Here is a 17,428-nt window from a genome sequence, read left to right on the forward strand (position 1 = left end):
TACCGAAAAACCAATGCACAACAAAGAGTGACTGTTTGGTGCGGTTTATGGGCCGGCGGCATCATTGACCCGATTTACACGAGGAGACATCTGGAAGGGAAACATTTTGTTCGGGGGCGAAGGACGGTCGGGGAAGAGAGAAGGGATTTTGTCTCCCGTACTCGGCGACACGCTTTGTGCTTATCCGTATTTTCAATGTTGAAGTTGGCTGCAAGCTATTTTTTTGACGCTTGCTTCATTCGTTTTCGTCATTTGTGAGGTAAAGTCCTGTGTTTTAAAACGTATATCGCAAAGTAAAAATGGAATACAAGTGGGAAAGAGAAGCAGTGGAAAAGCTTATAATATATGTGCAAGAAAATACTTGCTTATATAATGTTCGCTCCAGTGAGTATATGGATCGAGGCAAAAAAACGTCAGCATTTACCGATATCCATAAAAAATTGGAAACGGAAATGTTTGGCGTCTCACTGGACGATGTTAAAAAAAAATGGAAAAACCTCCGTAGCCAGTATATGAGGGAACTACGTATACAGAAAAACTCCAAAAAAAGTGGAAGTGGAGTAAATGATTTATACGAAGCAAAGCTTTGGTGCTTTGACCAGTTATCGTTCCTTGAAGGCCATGTTGCAACTAGGCAGAGCCAAGACAATACTGAGGTAATAAAAAAATGTATTTCAATACATAACTAACATAATTTAACATGTTTCACAAATTTGCTTTTCAGATGCCTTCTTCGAGTAACTCAAGTAATTTAAGTACAGCAAACAGCACAGAAACCGGTAGCAAAATGTCAAAATGTCGCCGAAAACATTTTTGCCCGTGTGAAAGCGAATGAAACATCAAAAGAGAATTTCCAGTGTCTCCCTTCCAGATGTCTCCTCGTGTAAATCGGGTCATTGAGCCGTATTTTTTCCAAAATGAGGCCGGTCAGGCAGTTACTGTGAATAGTGTTCGCTATCGTGAGATGATAACGAACTTTTTATGATCCGAATTGGAAGCTATGGGTGTGGGCGATATGTGGTTTCAACAGGACGGTGCCACTTGTCACACAGCTAACGAAACAATGGATTATTTGCGCGAAAAATTTGATGGCCGTATAATCTCACGTCGCGGCGATGTCAATTGACCGCCAAGATCATGTGATTTGACACCGTTGGACTTCTTTCTTTTGGCTATTTAAAAGAAAAGGTGTACATCGATAAGCTAGCAACAATTCAAGAGGTAAAGGATGAGATAATTCGGCACATTAATGCCATAGAACCTCAATTATGCCTCAGCGTCATCGAAAATTTTGACCATCGGATGGAGGTGTGCCGCCAAGGCCGCATTTGGCGAATATTTTGTTTCATACGTAATTGAGCTATACCAATATTATCATAATCTGATAATAATTTCTTAAAAAAATTGTATTTTATTCAAAATCAATACCGGCCCTTAAAACTTAACCAACCTTTACAAGCAAGAGAGACTGTTTATAAGTTAAAAACCAAATAATTTGTGCATTTCTTTTAATCGTAAGTTATTACTATTGTATATATACATAAATTTATTACTAAAAATAGGGTCTCTGCCACATTCTCCGTTACGGCGCCGATTCCTTCAAAATCACTGAACACCGGTTAACGGTTTGATGTTGGCTACACCTTTTCGATTCTCTCACTGTTTTTCGAAACTCCAGTTCGAGTTCTATAATATTTCGCCATATGAATTCCATAAATTTTACAGTAGTCACTGAACATACCCATTGCGATAGTGCGCAAGGTTGCAAATATCAAAGCGGTTAAATAAATTTCTGCGTGAAAAATTTCGTTGCTAACATTGTTGCTATTATTTAGTAAGCCAATTAAATTAATGTGATTCTAATAATTCTGTGATTCTGTGCTAAGTTTTTTTAAGAAATAAATTTTACACTTTTAAGAAGTAAATTAGAAAATTGTCAAATTCAAGAAATTATATAGCGCTTGTCTTGACGGAGACCCCTATAAAAAAATAAAATAACGGAGTGTAAGTCCAATTTAACCCAAATACAACCCTGCATCATTATCAATGACGTTCCTATTTCGAAATCGATTTGACAAATTCGAAACTCTGCCATCTTTCTTTTTCGCGAATCCTCTCGCTAGTGTGAAGGTGATAATTTTTAAAAATATTAAATTCCCCTATATTTTTATAAAAAATGTCTGTAAATTTAGCCTATAATATATATTTAGATATAACACAATTAGTTGTTAAGAGATATAATGAAATAGTTTGGGCTATTTGCCATGAGCCTAGTACACGCTCGAGTACACGTGTTTCTTGTGATGATATTACAATTGGAAGTGGTGAAATTTTATATCGATTTTCTTTTTTCTATTTGTAGATAAAAACACAAAATGCAATTGTTTGTGCGTGGTTTTGAAACTGTCGAACCTTTCGAGGTGCTGCCCACCGCTACTGTTGGCGATGTTAAGGTGAATAAATATATTTGTTCATTGGTCTATAGCTGGTGACTTGTAGTTGTTACCATATCTAACCTCAATTCGTTAAGTTTACCATAAGTGCTAATTTGAGGTTTTCATTGCAGGCACAAATCGCTCAAGCCCATGGCTTGAATACCGAAGAAATCATATTGAATTGTGAAGGTAATTCTCTATGCAATGATGCCGCTGTGACCTCATTGGCATCCTTCGAGTTGGATATCACAGTCCCAATGTTGGGTGGTAAAGTGCACGGTTCTTTGGCGCGTGCCGGAAAGGTCAAGGGACAGACACCCAAGGTGGAGAAACAGGAAAAGAGGAAGAAGAAGACCGGTCGTGCAAAGCGAAGGATCCAATACAACCGCCGTTTCGTGAACGTTGTACAAGGTTTCGGTCGCCGCCGTGGCCCCAATGCCAACTCTAACTAAGTTTATTACTGGCTAATTGATTGGGTTATTCCTTTTTTACGTGTAAAATAAAAGATGATTTTCACAAACTTGTATTAAAGTAATATATATATGTGAAAAATTCCGTGCATCCATTATTAAAAGCTTTAGTGGAAAGATAAAAAATGCCAACTGTTTCAATATAATTTCAAGTGCTTTTAACAAGAGTTTATTTAGAGAGACATAGTGTGTGTTATACATAAATTTTCCACAAAGATTAAATATTCTAATATGCAAAAGCGGCTTTCTTTTTCTCAACGAAGTACCATCGGTACCAATATTCGCAGAATAGTACAAACAAAGCTATCATGAAACCTGGAAAAATTTAATATTTAGCGCAGAAAAAGTGGCAAATGACAAAAAATAAATCGTACCAAACAGCAGCACCATAAAGCAGCCTTGCATATCATTTAAGTTTACTTTATGGTTCATTATTTGACGCATACCGCCATGACCGCCACATTTGTCCATCGAGGGTAAATTTATCTGGTGCCAACGCTCTATGAAGCCCATTTGAAACATACGCACTATTCGGTCGTTGATTAATTGCAGATAGGGACTGCCCCTTGGAACGAGCAAGCCAATCTGCTCGTCAACAAAATTTTCACGTCCCAATGAGAACTTGCAATCCTTGTCTTTTTCAAACTGTCTTTGGATAATCAATTGCAGATTGATACGCCAGTCGATGTTAATGCGTTTACCTTGCTGTACGGCGTTAATATCCTCACCTTGAAGATTACTGTATATGATAGAGCGTTGTACGTAGTTACGGAAGTCGTCGCGGGTAGTGATCTGCTGTTATTTTAGATTAGTTATATATTCATAATAATGGTTATATGCACCCACTTACTGTTGAATACTTCTCGAAGTATGAACCATTCCGTAACCCAAATTGTTGAATATCTCTTGAGGTAAATATCTGGAAAAAGTAATCTATGCCTGCTTGAAACTGTGGAAAAGTGAGAAAGGCAACTAAGTTTCCACTATATGTCGTCACAAGAACAATGACAACAATCCACCACACACCGATCACCAGTCGACCACTATCAGCTTTGGGTAAATACATGCCACCTTGTTAAGTCAAAAATAGAAGTCTATGAATTAACAAAAAGGATGCTAATATGGAAATATTGTACCCTGTTGTAGCAGCGCTCCATAAATGTACCAAAAACAACTATTGAGCGTACTGAGTCCATTTATGCGCAAATGATCCTTAGGCACAAAGCGATTGATGAAGTACAACACAGGCGCCGTGATAATAATAATTCCCACCAGACAGCCCCATATCTATAGCGAATATAAACGTTTTCTTTGATTTTTAAATATTTGTTTGTCTTACTCACCTCGGGTGTAAAGGGCGCAGTGAAGAGATAGATGCGACTGACTTCATCTGGCTGCCTAGAGATTAACGCATATGTTTGCACGCTTATTGGTATCGTGTAGTTAAATGATTTTTTATCTGGCTCATCGATGGTAGCAGCCAAAGCGGCCATGAAGTACTGTAGTTAAGAAGGAATGTAGAATTTTTGTAAAAGATTTTATTTAGCTTTCACTCACATTGCTCGATTGCATTACTTCAATTACTCGATAGGGTATATTGAATGTCAATGAACCCAAGAGATCATCCTACAATTATAAGCATGTATTTATTAAAAAATATTTTTTGGAAGCAGTTTCTTTTGAATGGTATAGTGAAAATGTATTCATACCGTGACATTGCCAATCTGTTGCGCATCCTCGCCAGCTAAATCAACAGCAGTTACCTTGATTTCATGGAGGTTATAGGAAAAATTTAGCATTCGACTCATTTCTTTAAGGATTTCCATAACAATACCGCTGTGCCGGACAATCTTACCACTGCTGTCGTGCTCCAGTATTTGCCACGGCGGGCTCTTCAAATTCGTAAAAAAGAATTTAAAAAAATAATAAATAAACTTGGCATAGGAAACATATCGCTCAGATATGACTTACATGTACCGTCAGAATATCTAATGTAACGTTGCGAAAGAAGTGCTCTATATGTGGAAACATCACCTCTTGTGTTATAAATCCCAATATCGGCGTCCAGTAGCCAACATCTATGAATTCAAAATTTTTATTGCGTGTATCGCGGAGCTCTGCAGAATGGAAACGAAAACATGTATGTATGCATTTTTAGTCATTAATAAATTAAGTCTCATATAGTATATATTTTAAAGGTAAGATGATTTATTGGCATACGTAAATTATTCCTTCATATGTATGTATGTATATATGTATGAATGTAACCAGGTACATACATAAGTATAAGTAAAGGCTCTCATAGGCGGCTGTTCCATTGCTGTTGTCGCAACGGCGACATTAAGTCCAAAAATTTTAAGTCAATCCGAGTAAAATTCTAAGAGATAGACCCTTCAGAAGTTCCGCCCATTAGGCCACGTCAGTTGAGCGCTTCGTAGGTATACGTGTTTATCTCAAAACTCCATTTTTTAAGTCGGTGGACACGATATCTCGAAAAGTTATGAAGCGATTTAATTCAAATTTTATACAAATCTTTGAAATAACATTATCTAGTTATTGAACGAAGGATTTTTTTTTTTTAATTACAACTATTTTTTTTGAGCCAATGTATGTCGAAAATTTCACTAAAAAATGTGTTTTTTTGTTCAAAGCCTGTCAAAAATTCAAATTTTGATTTTTTTTCCTTCGTACAACGAGATTTATCCATGTACTAACGAAATCCGTTTGGTTTTCTGATTTTAGATGAACCAATAATGAGTTATGCTTTCCACGGCAAGAGAATTTTTTTTTGAGACGTCAAGGAAGATGAGTACCAACGGCTGAGTTTTCGAAATTTTTAAATAAAAATTTCACAAAATACTGTTTATATATGTATCTTAGATATAGTGAATTGCTTAAATAAAATATATGATTTTATATACTAAATAAAAAATAGTCAAAATCTTCTTTTTTTCAACCTCTGAAAGCCACTTAACCCCTTAAACCTTTCTCATGAATTCTGGTGAAATGACAGTCCCATCGGGTGTATGGGCAACAGCACAGTTCCAGTTGTTATTATGTTGTTACTGTTGTCACAGTTCACAAAACCCAGCGAAGAGCGCAGTGAAGTCATCGGTTGTCGTCGCCTATCTCATCTAACTGTTAGCTGCGCATAAAGTTATGCGCCTTGACAGGAAGAATACATACCTCACTGTGCACGAGTTGTATAGGTGACATCAGGAGGTATTCTATCGTCGTTCGGAGTGCAGTATTTTGGCAGGTCTGGAGTTTTATCTACTTGCTGCATAATTCAAAACCAGCCAGCCGATTGCCGTAATGTCCTCAGCAAGCTTTCTTTGTCTTTCCTTAAAGGGCTAAGGACTGGCGACTTGAGGGCCTTGTTGCGGTTTTGGACTTTAGTGGCGATAGCGGTTGTATGCACCGAGAAAGAGAGTAAGCTATCGAAAGTGGGGGTATTTATCGTCGGAATTGGTGTATTGTAGACTTTGACTTCCAGTGAAAGTATGACCACATTCGTCCATTCTGTAAACCAGGTTCCTGGATTAAGTGAAGAAAATTACAGATTCCTTGCCATGAAGAAGCGCGAAAGATTGGAGAGGTAATCTTTCTCCTTGGACGTTAATGTAGAAGAATTGTCAGTATAAGAGACCAGGAAACTCACTTTGGTGGTTGAAGTAATATAAGCATTAAAATATAGAAGTTGGCGGAAAGGATACCGCTTCGCTATTTACACCCACTGATCCAAAAAATGTATTTTCTGGAACTTTCCCTCTGCCTAATTTTGTAGTCTTCTCGAATCAGAAATGTTTGTTATCACCAAAAGTCGTTGCGTTTTGAAGCGCAGCCAATTGAGAATAGTTAAGACGTTTATATTTCTAGGGACTAGTTCAGTAACCAGCTCTTGGTTGTTTTGATATGGACCCCTAGTTATCAAACACGTCCTGACTTATCTTAAGAAGGTTCTTGGAAAATGGCAACTTAGGAACAGACCCATCACCTAAAAACAACTATAAACAGGGGAGTTTGCTTTCAACATCTTCAGCAATCGGGCCATAGATGCCTTTAAAAGAGCACAACTTGTTTGGTCCAAATATAAGCTTAATCGATGTTGTGTTGCCTGTATCCGTCTTTTCTGGCCATTGGCACTTGTGACAGAAGCTGTAGGAATGAAAATGAAAAAGAAATAGTTAGGGAACTGCTATGTAGATGCTCAGCTTTAAGTGGGCATGAAAATGAAAAAAGAATAGTCAGGGAACTGCTATGTAGATCCTCAGCTTTAAGTGGGAATCGGGAAAATATATTGAAAGTATTTGAAGCTGCGTAGCCAAATGGGTTGGTGGCACGGAACACTAAAAGGATGGAAAATGTAAGAAGACAATGGCAAACCTCCGAATGTATTTTTTGTCATGAAAAAGCTGCTCTTAAATACTTCTTGAGTAAGGATGAACAGGAAGTGGTAAAAGTTAAATTGTGCAAAAATCAAGCCGCATAAGAAACTCCAGATAAAGAAGCCTGGCCAAATTCTATGGGATCCTTAGACATATTTCTTAACTTGCTTCGAATGCCTTATTTTTTCTTAAATGTAGTTGCATATGTTCAAAATATGCCTTAGGCACTACGTTTACCTTTATTCGATTGATATTTACGATGCTCTTCGCTTTTCCCCCAGGATAATGCCGTTTCAATTTTCCAATACGAACAGCTGCCACATTTTCCGTTTGTCCTTAGATAGTCCTGTGATAAATTAAATAATTATTTCTTAAACAAGTTGTTCAACTCGTTTTCCCATACTTTCATATAACCCAGTATTTCGTCTTGCTTCTCCTGCTTGGTGTATCTTATAGCTTCCCATTCCTCATCTGAAATCTCGCCATAGATTGATTGCTCCTCAACAATCATACGCGAAATGGATGTAACAAATGCCATAGACAATTCGGCGAGTGTACAATTAATAGAGCTGATGCAATTCGGTGTTGTTGAGTTCAAGATGAACGCAATATTGGCGCCCTCCCCCAAACTTTGTGTCACCGACATGGCGTCGTAAGTACGCTTCTGCTCGCTCATCACAAAGAAGGCCCATTGATTGTACGCATGAAACAATTCCATACTAGAAGCGGTCTCCACGATATCTTCATAAAATTTAGAGACCACAATAAATTGCCGAGGCGTGTGTGCCTGATCCTGGAAATGGGTCAACGTTTGGCGTATGGCGGTGCGCTTTCTTTGGCTGCGCAATGAATCATCGATCTTATAGAGCAGCAGAGAGAATGGCGTAATGTGATTTTTGGCGCTTTCATGCACCACCGATTCCACCAATGTGGGATTGTCATTCACTTTTGTCGGGAGAGGGGAGAGAGAAACGGATGAAAAAGTGATGCGATTCTTGAAATTTTTCTTGTTACTTACATATTGACTGATCGATCAGCAAAGTGGCCGTTTTCCAACGCAATATTCGCTGAACCTTTATGTCAAAAATAATCTGCGACAACTCCTGGCCTTCATCGAGTATTGGAATCTAGAAAAAAATCGAAACATTTTTCTTGTGTAAATATTCGTTGTAAAGTGATTTTCTTTTTGTACCATAATGGCTCGATTTAACGGCAGACGGGGGCAATTGGCATCTGTTATAGCTATTAGTAGTATGGAAGCCTGTTGGGTGGACTCATAGAAACGCCAAGTACTCTTGCAGTCGGTCACTGTTATAGCAGCAAGAAAATCTGAAATGTTTAATTTTTAGTGAAATGACAAATGAATGAAGAATGCAAATCAAGAGTCGACATTGCTTGCCATTAAGCATAAGCTCCAATAACTTAAATTACAACTAACTAAAATATGAATGCCTTAAAGTTTACGCTTATCACTGAAATACTATTATTCAGAAAAAACTCTGGTTATTTTATTTAATTGCCGCATAAAACACTTAAGTTTGTTCTCATCGTAGTAGTTGAATATTAAAAGTAAGATCTGCTTATAGTCAAGTCTAGTTCCTGATTAAATTTTCTTCATTCAAAATCTTCCATTTGAAAATACGAAAAGTTCTCCCACAAATATTGAAGGTGTTACATTACTGTCATAATTTCTGACGATCATTGATATTTAGCTATCCGTGGTGATAAATCTAGATTTTATTAGCTTATGCTTGTCAGTGTCTCCACCGTATTTGCCACCAATATAGGTTCTAAACAGTAATAATACTGCCACATCCATCGTGATACCATAGAAGCTCATTGAGAGCCAGTTAGAATTCTGAAAGTGCTTTAAGAGGTATTTAAGTGCCTGATTTAGATGAGTAAAAATGCTTCCCCTAAAAACTCTAGTTCTACACAGAATAATAAGGTATGTGGGGGTGTTGTGTATTTCTATCTTTCTCTTATATGTCATTCGATCAGGAAAAATGTAATTCATGGTGGCACAAAATTAATCACCTTATCTGAAAATTTACAATTTTTGCAAATGGTGTCGTACATTAATCATATTTGGTAAAAAAAAATTATTAAAATTATTATTTTTATTTACTAAAACATTATTAAAAAAATTAGAAGATTAATTTTGCACAACCAAGCCAAGAAACAAATAAAATAAGAAATATCTTTTGTTCGTAAAAAAAAGAGGTTGTCTTTAAAGTCGGTTTACTGACGATAGTTTAACGTGACAACGTCATAAGAAAATATTGATGGAATGGTTGCAATTTTCGAAACAAAATTTTAATTTTATTTGTTTGATAAATATTTTGTATGGATATAGAGGAGGAGGTAAATGGAATTGCAATGGAATAGGTCAAGTTACATTTACACAACCGTGAAAAATGACGAAACATTTATCAAATTCATGAAAGATATGTTCAATTTCGATTGTGCATCAGACGTTAATAAGTCAACAACACTTAGAGGCATCATCATCTATTTGACTTTCTCAAGACACATTACACTTGAAACACTCCCTTTCATTTCCTATTTTTCCTATCATCGTTTATTCTCAACAGAGAACTGGTTCATTACCATGCACACAGGAAGAAGGCATATGAAAATACAAGTATGTGAATTTATATACAAATGCGCATATACATACATATATATGCTCACTCAAGTAGGACAGAGCCAGATGTCGAACGTTGCCGAACGCGGGGACCGATTGTGCTCTTTGTCGTTCGTTCCGCGCTCTCGCTTGCAGTTCAAGCACATTAGCTTACATTTGCTTGCGTACGGAATAGATTCGTATATTTGATATGTCCATATGATTTGTATGCATCTTTACATATAGATTTATTCTTTTTGAAAATTGCGCGAAATTGTATATGTATATGCATGTTTATATACATATATTAGTATACAACATATCTTATAAGGTATGTGGTAAATATTACCACACATTTTTTCCTTCATATATAATAAAAAAAATAATAATAATAACATTAAAACAACAGGTATTATTAACAAACTTGGTTTTATCTTAAATTCTTTAAGTAAATCAAATTAATAATAATCAATAAGAAGTCATATGCAAATACAAATATGTGAATTTATATATGTATGTACATATGCGCATATACATACATATATACGCTCACTTAAATAGGAGAGAGCAAGATGTCGAACGTTGCCTTTCGTTTGCTTTGTCGTTCGTTCCGCGCTTTCGCTTGCAATTCATTCAAGGTAACGACAATAAGCAAGGTAACGACAAATGAGCAAGGTAACGGCAATGAGCAAGGTAACACTAATGAGCAAGGTAACGACACATTTTTTCGTGCGTGCAGCCTGTTAAATCGAATTATAAGACGTTATCACGTCAAGTGTAATGTGAAAGTCAAATCGATGATGATGTGTTGTTGACTTAGTGTTGTTGACTTATTAACGTCTGATGCACAATCGAAATTGAACATATCTTTCATGAATTTGATAAATGTTTCGTCATTTTTCACGGTTGTGTAAATGTAACTTGACCTATTCCATTGCAATTCCATTTACCTCCTCCTCTATATCCATACAAAATATTTATCAAACAAATAAAATTAAAATTTTGTTTCGAAAATTGCAACCATTCCATCAATATTTTCTTATGACGTTGTCACGTTAAACTATCGTCAGTAAACCGACTTGTAAACCTCTTTTTTTTTCAGGTGATCGAAAAATTCATCTCGCCCAAAAGATGGAATTAACTAGTGAATATTTTCGTACGATGATTTATTTCGATTTTCGAACTGAATGGATAACGCAAAATCGTCATGTGATATATCGCGAGATAGAGGCATCCTTCGGAATGGGAAGGACTATCATACATTTAATATTACATGAACATTTAGCCATCAAGAAGATTTGTTCTCGATACCACAAAATTTGACATTCTACCCATAAAAGGACTCGTGTCGATGTTAAAAAATGTTGAAGAAACTCAGCCGCGATGATTCAAAGCATGTCACCAATCGACATTGGGTGTTCCAAGACGAGCTTATTGCGAGGTGTTTTCGAAAAGTATCGCGAATTTTGAATTTTCGAAGGTTACGTATATTCGAATTTCGAAATTTTTTTGTGGCGATATGTTGGTACTCATGTCTTTCACTCATGCCGACGAGTTCGGTCATTTAGAATGTTCAGTTAATTGTTGACAGCTGCTTTGCTTGCACTATTTTGGCTCGTCTTCGATTTTTACCTATTCAAAAAGATGTATAAAAGACCCTGTTTCAAATTTTGTGTGAAAAACGACATTAAGTGCGCGGATGCATTCCGAATGTCGACTGTGTCATACGGAGAAGCTACTTTGGACCAAAGCAACGTTTATCGGTGGTACAAAATTTTCTCAGAAGGCCGAGAAGTTCAACAACAGACGGACAACGGACGCCCGAGCACTTCAACAACAGACGAAAAAATTGATGAAGTTAAGAAAATGGTATTGGCCAATCGTCGAATCACCGTTAGAGAAGTTGCTGAGGGCCTAGACACATCGACTGCCTCGTGCTATTCGACTTTTTTCAATGATTTGGGCATGAGACTGGGCGCCGCAAAATTCGTACCAAAACTGCTCAATTTCGCCCAAAAGCAGCATCGCATGAACATTGCTAATGAGATGTTGGACTCTGTCCGCGACGACCGAAATTTGCTCTAGAGGGTCATAACTGGTGACGAATCGTGGGTTTATGGTTATGACGTGGAAGCCAAAAAGCTCAGTAATCTCAATGAAAGCTGCCGCTCGAACCAAGACCGAAAAAGCGCGCCGAGTTCGGTCGAATGTAAAAGTTTTGCTTACCGTTTTCGTCGATTGCAGGGGCGTTGTGCATCATGATTCTTGCCACAGGCTAAAACGGTCAATAAGGATATTACTTGCAAGTTATGCGCAATTTGCGCGAAGCAATCCGCCAGAAATGCCCGAATTTGTGGAACAACAAAAATTGGCTGTTGCATCACGATAACGCCCCTGCTCACACATTGTTGTTTGTGCGCAACTTTTTGACCAAAAATAACACACTAATGATTCCCCAGATCTGGCCCCTGTGACTTTTTCTTGTTCCCGAAACTGAAGAGGCCCATAAAAGGATGGCGTTATGCTAAGATTGACGAGATAAAGACGACATCGAAGGAGGAGCTGAACAAGATAAAAAAAATAATTTTTTGAAGTGCTTCGAGGATTGGAAAAAACGTTGGCACAAGTGCCTATTATCTCATTACTTTGAAGGGGACAAAATAGATATTAATGAATAAATAAATAACTTTTCGAAAAACAAAAAATTCGCGATACTTTTTCAACACAACTCGTACAACAAAAATTGTTTGCAAACGATGCACCTCAAAACAAAGGGCCGTCTATTTTTTCGAAAAATCTGGTAAAGTCGCAACTGTAATACTAGAGAAACTCAAAACAGCCAATTCTAAGTGGTTCACAGCCATTTGTTTGCCAGAAGTTTTTGGAGAATTGAGGAAAATCAACCGCCGTTGGGAAGGAAAACATCTGGCACTACGCTTCAACCAGAGTTAAAGGAAGTTATATATAACCGCCGAAGACGAATTATCATTCAATTTCGGTGTTTTTGAGCACTCAAAAGATCGAATTAATGGACTATCCACCTTTCAGTCCTTATTTGGCACCTAATAATTCCTTTTTGTACCCTAGCATCAAAATATGCGAGGTAAACATTTTTCAATGCTTGAAGAAGCTGTAAAATCTTAAAATAGCTTGTATAGTATGAAATAGCTTGTAAATAGTATCCACTTCTGAGTGGCAAAAGAGCTTTGAACATTGAGTCAAGCGAATGCAGGATTGTATTGACTTCTAAGGAGAATATTTTGAAAAACAATAAAGCCATTTTTATGCCAGTGCAACTCACGGTTTCCATGTTTAGAGGTATATTTTGGACGATTGGCCTACCAGAATGGAATCACCGCTTTGCTGTTCAACTCGATACTATTCGTATTGGGCGCATAAATAGTACACATTTTTATATATATTCGCCTGCTCTGACTTTTCACTTTGATGGTACTGAAGAATGAAACGAAATTTCTTTTTTTACCTTTATTTTGGAGCGCTGTATCACGCAAATGAGTTGCACTTTACACAAAACTGTCAAAGAACTTTTTTTCATCCTATATTCTGTATCACCCAATGCAATGCACACACCGTGAAATATGGTTCACTAACTAAACCTAACGGAAAATGGTTAGAACTTTTTACTTGACCTAATATTATTTTTTATTTCAAAATAATACCTAAATATTAAATATATAAATGGCAGTTTATTTACCTACCTTTTTTTAATGCTATTTGATTCCATGAGTAGTATTTCACTTCGATGCCACCATTTTTTAGATTTTCACGAATAATATCACCCAGAATTTTTTGAAAATTAGCCAATATATTTTCACCACGTCGGTGCATATATTCCTGATCCACTACAACGGCTGTAGATAAGAAAATTTAAAGTTTTTATTTTTTTCTTACACTTGAAAAGTAACAATAAATTCATTTACCCAAGGACGCATTTGCAGTTAGAAATGAAGAGAAGTCATTGGCCTCAACATTTTTAGGCAGCAACACAAAGAGGCACAGAGGCAGGATAATCGACCATATTAAAGTGTGAAAGCGCATCGCTTTATTTGTTAGCACTCTAAAACTAACTAAGCACTTCAGTGAATACGAATGGGGTTTTAACTCAAAAATTAACCACGAATGGATTGAATGTTATAATAATTGGGAAGGAGGCAAAATAATACGTAGGAATAGACGTACAAACGGATAGCTCAAAAAAATATTTATTAATTTCTGATTGCATTTTGCGTGCGCCTAACTAACACAACAAAATACTCATATATGCACTTAGGCCGGGTCGACTTGTGTGACAGAAAATTGTATATTAGACAATCTTGTTAAAAAAAAAATATTACTTCTTTGCACTGAAAATTTAGATTTTGCTTTAAGTATCTCGATATGTAACTCAAATCTATTCTTCAATTCAGAACTCTCTTAATATACTCTGAAAAATATTTCGGCTTGCGCACTTTCTTTAGCTTTGGATAATATTTTGAAGCAACCGCAGTATTCGTTTCTTAATTATTAGTTTTAAGCATAATTTGTTGAACTTTTTTAGTTCGTACGATTTGGTAATCAACAATCGCTCAGCCCTAATGTTGCCCATTGCCCATGAACAGTGCTGTGGAAGAGAGCATAGGCCAGATTGGCATTGTTAATATTTAATGATTGAAATTGAAAGCATAGCCATTGCACTGCGAGTCCAAGAATACACGTGCACATCTACAAATGTACATATAAATACAATCATATGTAGTACATACATATATCCTCACTTAGCAGAATGTGCATGAAGGTGTGAATTAAATAGCAGAGTAGGGTTGAAGATTGGTAACTAACAAATGCATCGCAGGATTTTGCTATAGGTAATTATTGTATTGTGGCTGAATAAAAAGAGCTCCAATAAAAAAAAAAAAATTGGATGAGAAGGTTGAGTAGTCACCAAGGTTCCAAATTTTGACCTGACCAAATATTAATGGACAAACTCTCACCCAGTGTAAAGTACTTTGGCGTAATCCTGGACTCCAAACTTAGCCGGAAATTAAACGTCGAAGAACGGATAAGGAAAGCAAATTGCTTTATATGTCTGTAAACGTATGCTTTCAAGAATATGGGGTCTTCAACCTAAGTATTCAGTTATACGGCCACTTTTATCGTATGGATCGGTAGTTTACTGGAAAACTCTAGGGAGAGATTAAAAATCAAATTACTTGGCAAAATACAAAGGTCAGCCTGTTTTAATGCACTGGCATACGTTATTCCGATAGATCTGCATTTCAAAAAGATGGCAACCATTACTGTATTTAGGTTAAGTGAAATGAGTCGCTGCAAAAAAACACTTTGGGTTATGCCAGTCTATTATTGGGACAAACTCAGTACACCTCGCAGAGGACTGATTACATCATCCCGTCGGTAACATTCATTAGGAATTTTACCACTTTATTTCCAACTAAGGAGGAATGGAGTAAGTAATTCTCACTAAACAACTTCGACACTACAGCATATACAGATGGCTCTAAAATGCATTGTGGTGTTGGAATATATACCATCTCATAGACTTAGAATTGAACATCTGTGCGTCCTCCCAATACTTGCAGTGTCTTCCTGGCGGAGGTACTGACACTAGGGGAAGCTTGCAGGTTACTAATCGCATACTTCTTTCTTAAGGGCAATATCGCTATTCTTTCGGATAACCAAGTTGCAATCCAGGCGCGGTATTTAGCTACAACAACCTCTAAACTGGTGGAATAAAGTAGGCATAGGCTTAGCACCAGATGGCACAAAATTAATCATCCAATTTTGGTTTTGAATAACATTAAAAAAAAATTATTTTGACTTTTTGCCGTTGCAGTTGTATATTGCAGCTGTCTAGTTCACAAGCGCCAAATTATGATTCACGTACGACGTCATTTGCAAAAATTATACCTTTTCCGATAAGATGATTAATTTTGCGCCACTTTGTACTTGTAGTTGAGTTCCTAATCATTTTATATCACACTTTTATTCTAAGTACACACATTCTGCTTAAATGAGACTGCGTGAAAAAAAGATAAGTGTGAATAAGTAAGCTTTAAAACCATCTGGGAGTAGTCTACTGAGCTTGAGTAGTCTACCACCTAACGTACTGATGCTGTCATTCTTTAAGTAGTTGCTAACAAATATGTCACAAGTTTCAAGAAAAGTATGTATGTATGTAAGAAGGTATGTATTGTAATATTGATATGAGAATAAGCTTCCGCCCTCGTAAAAGAGGTGCGCTGCTGATACTATTTTTGTGTTCGCTCTACTAATATACTGGTGATTTGAACGTGTATATGTGAGGTCTCGATCGCAGTAGTTGACATTTGTTTGAAGCGTAAAGATCCTTTTTTATCTGACGTCAAAAATGTCTACGCTCGTTTCAAAAAAACAGCATTTGCGGGAAGTCATGCTTCATTATTACCTTTTAAAGAAAAGTGCAGCTGAAACGTGTCGTATTTTGATGAATATTTAAGTTAATCACGCTTCATCAAATACAACTTGTAAAGAGTGGTTTTGACGCTTCCAAAGTGGCAATTTCGACGTGAGTGATAAAGATCGCAAAGGGGCACCGAAAAACTTCGAAGATAGTCAATTACAACAATTATTTAATGAAGACACATGTCGAACCCTTGACGATATGTCTAAAGAGTTGGCTGTGGACAGATCAACCGTCGGTAAACGTTTGCATGCGATGGGAATGGCCCAGAAAGCAGGTAACTGGGTGCCACATCGATTGAAGGAGAGGAATATCGAGAGACTTTGGGTGCCACGTGAGATGCTTCTTGAACGGCAGAAAAGGAAAGGTTTTCTGCAGCGCATCGTCACTGGCGAGAAAAATGGATTTATGATAACCCTAAGCGTCGAAAATATTGGAGCATTTGGTGGGATCAGAAGGGTGTCATCTATTATGAATGCCTTAAACCATCTGAAACCATCACTGGCGATCGTTACCGATCGCAACTTATGCGTTTGAAACGAGCTCTCAAAGAAAAGCGGCCGGAATGGGACGGTAGATATGATAAACTGATTTTACTGCATGACAACCCATACGTTGCTAAATCGGTTCAGAAATATTTAAAGGAACTGATTTGGGAAATCATGCCCCACCCGCCTTATTCCACAGACATTGCACTTTCGGACTGACATTTGTTTCGATCAGAGCAATTACCCTTATTAGAAAGCGGTTTACTTCTTTCGAGAGTATCCCAAACTGAGACAATGAATGGATCAAGTCAAAAGAACTCGAATTTTTCGTCAGAGGAATCCGTATGCTCCTGAAAAATGGAATAAAGTTGTAGCTTCCAGTGGCACATACTTCACATAATATTAGGTATTATTCAATTGTTTAAATAATTCGCAACTTTGGCTAAGAAAGGACGGAAACTTATTCCCATACCCAGTAGAAAAAGCGAAAACTAGCTTCTAATTTTATTGCAAAAGTATTTTTGGTTTAACCCTCTTTTACGCAGTGGTACGTATAGCATTTGT

The 17,428-nt window shown here is 36.9% G+C and overlaps 3 protein-coding genes across 4 annotated transcripts; 2 read left to right on the top strand and 1 right to left on the bottom strand.

Moving 5' to 3' along the window:
- The first annotated feature begins 403 nt into the window (after window positions 1-403).
- On the top strand, window positions 404-984 carry LOC128855130 (uncharacterized). Its single transcript, XM_054089782.1, has 2 exons — window positions 404-656; window positions 725-984. The coding sequence occupies exons 1-2, from the start codon at window positions 453-455 to the stop codon at window positions 833-835; spliced, it is 315 nt and encodes a 104-aa protein (XP_053945757.1). The 5' UTR covers window positions 404-452; the 3' UTR covers window positions 836-984.
- Window positions 985-2,027: 1,043 nt separating this feature from the next.
- On the top strand, window positions 2,028-2,990 carry LOC128855132 (FAU ubiquitin-like and ribosomal protein S30). The gene is made up of 3 exons (XM_054089786.1): window positions 2,028-2,130; window positions 2,363-2,453; window positions 2,567-2,990. Exons 2-3 carry the CDS (start codon window positions 2,376-2,378, stop codon window positions 2,885-2,887), a joined length of 399 nt encoding a protein of 132 aa, XP_053945761.1. The 5' UTR covers window positions 2,028-2,130; window positions 2,363-2,375; the 3' UTR covers window positions 2,888-2,990.
- Window positions 2,986-15,666, bottom strand: LOC128855131 (ionotropic receptor 93a). Of its 2 annotated transcripts, none has more exons than XM_054089785.1 (14): window positions 13,861-15,666; window positions 13,639-13,791; window positions 8,486-8,622; window positions 8,312-8,420; window positions 7,697-8,238; window positions 7,531-7,639; window positions 4,877-5,022; window positions 4,615-4,797; window positions 4,463-4,531; window positions 4,249-4,404; window positions 4,042-4,192; window positions 3,756-3,976; window positions 3,280-3,697; window positions 2,986-3,220 (listed from the first exon to the last, which is right to left on the bottom strand). In XM_054089785.1, exons 1-14 carry the CDS (start codon window positions 13,976-13,978, stop codon window positions 3,132-3,134), a joined length of 2,601 nt encoding a protein of 866 aa, XP_053945760.1. In that variant the 5' UTR covers window positions 13,979-15,666; the 3' UTR covers window positions 2,986-3,131. The 2 variants fall into 2 exon arrangements, with proteins under 2 accessions (XP_053945760.1, XP_053945759.1); XM_054089784.1 differs by having other exon boundaries at window positions 3,280-3,700.
- Window positions 15,667-17,428: the final 1,762 nt, after the last annotated feature.

This window comes from Anastrepha ludens, chromosome 2, assembly GCF_028408465.1.
Source record: "Anastrepha ludens isolate Willacy chromosome 2, idAnaLude1.1, whole genome shotgun sequence".
In the NCBI taxonomy this organism is placed as follows: domain Eukaryota; kingdom Metazoa; phylum Arthropoda; class Insecta; order Diptera; family Tephritidae; genus Anastrepha; species Anastrepha ludens.